General features: G+C 39.3%; 1 protein-coding gene across 1 annotated transcript; it reads right to left on the reverse strand.

Annotated features, from left to right (window-relative positions):
• Positions 1 to 3,216: 3,216 nt before the first annotated feature.
• On the reverse strand, positions 3,217 to 5,227 carry LOC128776961 (olfactory receptor 1002-like). The gene has a single exon (XM_053901901.1). It carries the CDS (start codon positions 4,223 to 4,225, stop codon positions 3,284 to 3,286), a length of 942 nt encoding a protein of 313 aa, XP_053757876.1. The 5' UTR covers positions 4,226 to 5,227; the 3' UTR covers positions 3,217 to 3,283.
• Between the last annotated feature and the right edge of the window lie 1,065 nt (positions 5,228 to 6,292).

A 6,292-nucleotide genomic window follows, 5' to 3' on the forward strand; every position in this document is an offset into this window, starting at 1 on the left:
CACAAGTGGAATTATGCTGGCTATCAAAACAGAATCATTTAAACATGACCAAGAGCCTCAATTAACATTTTAATTGAAATAAAATCCCAATTTAAGCTAGTCCCCCCTCCTGAGGTATGCTAAATAATGAATGCTAAGCTTAGATCATATGGAAGACGTTATTACAGAGAAGGACAATAAATACTGAATACTTTGGTAATCAAAGAAAAATTAAACAATATATCAGAGTTCCTCAGTTGTGAGCAACAGACCTAGGAAATTCACCAGAAGTATATTGGGTAGCTCGGAGCATCAGCTAGACAAGAACCAAGAAAACTCTGGGCATAGCAGAGACCATTTGTTTACTCAGGAGACCTTGGCCAGAATGAATGAGCTCCAATCATTTCCCTGCCATTGTGTCATTCTCCTGACCTCTCCAAATCCAAGTAGAAGTAGTTCAAGTTTAGTTCATATGCTGTTAACTTGCTATAGGAAGGCAGGGACCTGAGTTACAATCCTATCATGACTGTTATCTATAGGTAAGAGATAAATCTCCAAAAGGAAATCAGGTATCTACTATTGTAGACATAAATAGAGCGAATGGATGTCTATAAGGGAGAAACAACTACGAATTATAGGAAAAAATTGCAACATATGACACTCCACCAAATATCATACTTAAATCATATCACTATCATTTCCATACAGTGAAAAATGGAATAAAATCATAATTTTTAAAAATATGCTCCAAAAAATTACCACTCTTATTACTGTTGCTTGCCAAACTCTGTGTTAAGTCACACACGTGCATATGTATGCATATTTCCAATGATGAAACATTATTCATCCTTCGGACAAGCCTTGCATCCACGGAAACAGAGCCAGAGTGGATACTTGAACATAGGCCTGTTGAACTATAATGGGCAGAGCATAAAGAATATTGTTTTCACCACAAATTTATTGTTCAATCCACTAACACATTGGGCACCCATTATGTGCTGGGCTATGGAGGCATGGATAAAGCAGTGAACGTAAACATCCTTCTCTTGTGAATCTCATGCGCTGCAAGGAGAGACACAAAATAATGAAACAAGTAAATAGACAATAATGAGTATGTATAAGTATTTCAAAAAATATGAAAGAAAAAAGGGGAAATTTTTGGAATATGATAGGAGCAGAGAATTGTTTTAGTGTAAGAGGTCCAAATGGCCTCTTCAATGGCATCACATTTGAGCAGAGATGCAGAGGAGGTAAAGACTGACCCGCAACACTGCCCCAGGATGAGGAAACAGAAAATGGAAAGGACACATAAGACCCCGAGAATGACTGAAGATATCCCACAGAGGAAGCCTCTGGATGGTGCACAGATCACTGTATGGGAATGTGCCCTAAGGGATGTGGCCCTCTCAAAAACAGCAATCAGACTGTGCTGTTAAAGGCTACCAAGGCAATCTGCTCAGCTTTCTGTTTGGTTTTACATTCATGATGCATGGAGACTCGGAGTGAGGAGGAACTAGACCACAATGAACCCAGCATCAAATGCCTGGAAGATCTTACAGATTGATGAAGCAAAGAGTCACCTGGTGAGAGATAACAAGTATTTCACTCTATGCTCAAAAGTGATCGTTTGCGTCAGCACTCATACCGCTCATAATTAGTCCCTTCTCCCAATAGGCACTATGTGCTATGCAAACTTGCCCATCCCACAACCTGCATATCATAAGGCAATGAGGAAAAATACCTTGAGAGTCAGAACAAATTAGCTCTCAGTCTTTGCCCGCAGCCTTGGAAAACTTGGTTACTTATTTGGGGAGGGCTTTTTTCCTTTTTTGACCTAACTCATGGTATCCATCCTCTGCGGAAAATTTAACCTAAAACACAACTTATTCCTGTTTTCTAGCCCCTTCCTCTTTACAGAGAGTTTTCTGTACCACCCTTTTCTAAAGATACCCTAAATCTCTATGTTGGCTCCTGGATTGGTTTTGTCATAAAAATCACCATGGATATACACTGAATTATTTATTTATTTATTTATTTATTTATTTATTTATTTATTTATTTATCATACTGAATTTTACTTTTGTTTGTTCACAAGCCTCTAACTTCCATGAAGATATTTTCACTCAATATGAATACCACCCAATAAAGTGTCAGGCACATAAGAGGCATATGTAACAATTAGTTGTTAATTAAATGTTGCACCATTAACTGAGTTCCATTCATTCTTAATTAAATGGCATCTTACTGCATTTCATCCTGAGTCATTAGCCATTACAGGCACCATTACTGGCAGAAAGCATGGGGAAGAAATGTGGAAAAAAATAAAGACAAAATTCTAGGCATTAGAAGCTATTTACATTCTTCAAAGTCAGCAGATTAAAATTAAATGCCTCTGGAAGAAGACCTTCAAGAGAAGGCACTAAAATTCTGTATGAGTTTTCAATTTATACAAGACACATGCTCCATCACATCATTCTAGCATTTGTTGCTGTGTTAAAAACAAAACAAAACAAAACAAAACAAAAACAAAACAGGAGAGTTGCAAGAACATTGTACGCACAGAGAAAAATGTGGGAACAGTAAGAAGTCATGGGCAATCCACTGAGTCTTCTTAGCTATCAGGCCCATCATCTATAAAATGGAAATTAATTCCCTGCTGATGACATAAAAAATCAACAAATAACAATAATAATTACTACCACTTTCTTAAAGATGTGCAATACAGTCCTCACTTTACATTCATGAATCACATGAATACAGTGGCAAAACCTCAACAAGTTGTTACTATGAGCAGAAACTATACCAGGTACACAAGGCCTTTCTCAAACATCTACTCCAACCATGCAGGTGTCATTAGGGAGTGCTATGGTTACATATCACCAGAAAAATACCCTTTATACCATTTTTATTAAAATAATGAAAGGTAAACTTGCAAAGAATTGACAGTTCTCAACATCTTGTAAAGGAAAACAGAGATACTCTTAGGTGTTTTGGTTAAGATTTTTCCACTTATTTCATATATAACAAAGCATATCTCATTTTCCACTATAAAATATATTTTCTAAAGCTTTGGAGTTCTCTAAGCCACTCATTGCACTTTAAAGCTCATCATTTTAGTCCTGTGAATTGAGAAATAAAAACATTGAATGAGAACATCGTGACCTACAGCTGCTGTGTGACTTCTCAATGACACAGTAATAATAAGTGAATCTCAACATAAAAGTAGGACTCCCATCACCCAGCCCATGCTCCTGCATCTTGTGTCTATATCACCTCTCAATCTGTAGTACAAATGACATCTAGTTTACCTACTCAGAAGATTCTTCTTCTCAAACGTCCTCCTGAATGAATCCTTGACCTCTTTGTTTCTCAGGCTGTAGATAAGGGGGTTCAACATGGGGATCACGGCTGTGTAGAACACAGAAACCACTTTATTGATGTCCAGGGAGAAACTAGAACTGGGGCGTACATAGATAAAGAAGAGTGTCCCATACAGGATGGAGACAGCAGTCAGGTGTGAAGAGCAGGTGGAGAAGGCTTTGCGCCTCCCCTCAGCAGAGCGGATCCTCAAGATAGTGACCACGATGTAAATGTAGGAAACCAGGATGATCACACCACTGAGCACTCCTAGAGCTCCAGCCAAGATGAAAAGTAAAACCTGATTGACCTGAGTGTCTGCACATGCCAGGGAGAGAACAGGAAGAAGGTCACAGAAGAAGTGATTGATGGTATTTGGACCACAGTAAGGCAGGCGAAAGGTGAACGTCGTGTGGGTCATGGTGCTTATAAGACCCATGGTATAAGGCCCTACCACCAGCTGCACACAGATTCGCCGGGACATAATGAGTGTATACAACAAGGGCTTACAGATGGCCATATACCTGTCATATGCCATGGAGGCCAACAGGAAACACTCTGTCACTACAAACTGACCAAAAAACCAGATCTGGGCAGCACAACCCAAGAAAGAGATTACTTTTTTTTTCACAAAGATGTCTGTCAACATCCTGGGACCAATGACAGAAGAGGAGCAGACATCCACAAAGGACAAGTGGCTGAGAAAAAAGTACATGGGAGTGTGGAGCCGAGAATCCATCCAAATGAGGGTGATCATCCCCACATTTCCCAGAAGAGTGACCAGATAAACCAAGAGAAACACCACAAACAGAACAACCTGGTGCTGGAAGCAATTTGTTAAGCCCACAAATAAAAACTCAGTCACCAAAGTTTGATTTCTGAATTCCATTTCTCTGATTTAATCTGTAATGAGAGAAAGATTTTTCATTACAATTAATTTATAATTAAATTGTTTTTAAAAATGAATTTAACTTCTTTGGGGCACCTGGGTAGCTGGGAGTTGGCTAAGTCGTTGGCTAAGTAGTTGACTAAGTAGTTGGCTAAGTGTCTGACTCTTAATTTTGGCTCAGGTCATGATTTCATGGTGCTTGGATTTGAGCACCTAGTCAGGCTCCAAGCTGACAGCATGGACCCTCCTGGGACTCCCTCCCTTGCCTCTCTCTTGGCCCCTCCCTCACTCTCGGGCGTGCACCCTCTCTCTCAAAATAAACAAATCAATGTAAAAAACTGAATTTAACTTCCAACATTTTTCAAGTTCATAGGGTAGACTGAGAGATCACACTCTTGACTTCTACCTCCAAATGGCCATCCTCAGTATTTGCTATCTGTGTGATACTAAACACTGAACCTCTCTCAGCACTTGACTTTATTCCCGATCACAAGATTTTTGAAGAAAATCACAGAAGTTTAGACCGCGATGTGACCTTTGGTGACCTTCTAAAGCAAGTCCTCTAACTGTGCCAGATCCCATTTTTTAAAATTCCTACATTGCACACAGTATCCTTTAAGAAACATCTTCTAGACAAAAAGCATTATGTGAATTTTTATGAACTCAGGCAAATACCTTATCTACCCTAACTGTAGGTTCAGGGTATTAGAAATGTAACTTCTTTGCCGGTTCCTTTAGACTCTAGATAAACAGTCAGTTGTGGTGTGTAAAAGACAGACTTGTGATTCCAAAAAGGAGGGCAAGCTCATACCTGGGAGGATGGCTTCGACCAGGGATTAAAATCTTCCACAGGATCTCCTTGGTGACACCTTACAAACAGCTACATTCCTCCAGCCATTGGTGTGTGTACCCATTAATCTCATCAAAGTCCATCAAATTTGTTAGTTCATCAAAGAATAAACTAGTTCTTAAATATTGAGTAAGTGTTGTAACCAATTAAGTACTAATAGGAGCTGGAAAAGAAAAACAATAATTTAGGGATGAAAAGGACACACATGAGCATTTATCCCAAAGAAAAGAAAATTTATGCCCACACAAAAGCCTGTAAATTTTGTTGACACAAGCTCTATTCATAATGGCCAGAAATCTGGAACAACGCAAATTCCTACCACACATAAATGGTTACACAATCTGGAATGTCCATACCAGGGAATACTATTCCGTCAGAAAGAGGAAAAAATATGATACAGATACAAGCCTGAATGAGTCTCAAGGTCATTACACTGAGTTGAAAAAAGCCCATCTCAAAGTTCAGAACTCTATTTTTACATTATCCTCTCAAAATGGTAAAATTATAGAAAGGAAGAACAGGTTAGTAGTTGTCTGAGATTGGGAAAGGCAGGGAGGGTGAAGGTGCGACTGTAAAGGTGTAGCACAGGGACATCCATGTAGAGATGGAAGAATTCCGTACCTTGATGGTTGAGTTGGTTAAACAAATCTCTCTCCACGTGAAGAAAAATGGTGTAGAGCAATCCACACATCACACCAATCTCCATTTCCTGTATTTGATGCTGCGCTGTAGTTGGTAAGATGTAGCCATTGGGGAAACCTGGGTGAAGGGGATGGGAGCCTCTCTGTACTACCTTTGAAGCTGCTTATGAAAATTTATCTCAGAATAACACTCTTTTATAAAAGAAAAGGGGGGTGAATGAACGGGAAGTGAGAGAAACATGAAGTAAGGGTAATACCCAAATAAAACGGGAAACTGAGGAAGACAAACGCACATTCTGGATGTTGAAATAATCATCATGATTACAACAGCACAATCACACAAAAATACCAATGGGCTGTGCGGCAGGAGAAGTATCGACAGAATTCTAACATTTTTCCCTGGTAAGAAAGCTTGAAAGGGGTTTTGCTTAACAGGAAGTTGAATAACAGGAAGTAATGAAATGAAAACCCACTCCCGTTGTCCCAGAAGCAATGGAGCTTGGAAAGGAAAGGCCTGGTGGGGCAGAATTTAAGAATAGTCAGAAAAGCTATACTGTAGTTAGTGACATGTTTCCA

The sequence above is a fragment of the Panthera pardus genome, unplaced genomic scaffold (assembly GCF_024362965.1).
Source record: "Panthera pardus isolate Hobbes unplaced genomic scaffold, ASM2436296v1 HiC_scaffold_148, whole genome shotgun sequence".
NCBI classification, from domain to species: Eukaryota; Metazoa; Chordata; class Mammalia; order Carnivora; family Felidae; genus Panthera; species Panthera pardus.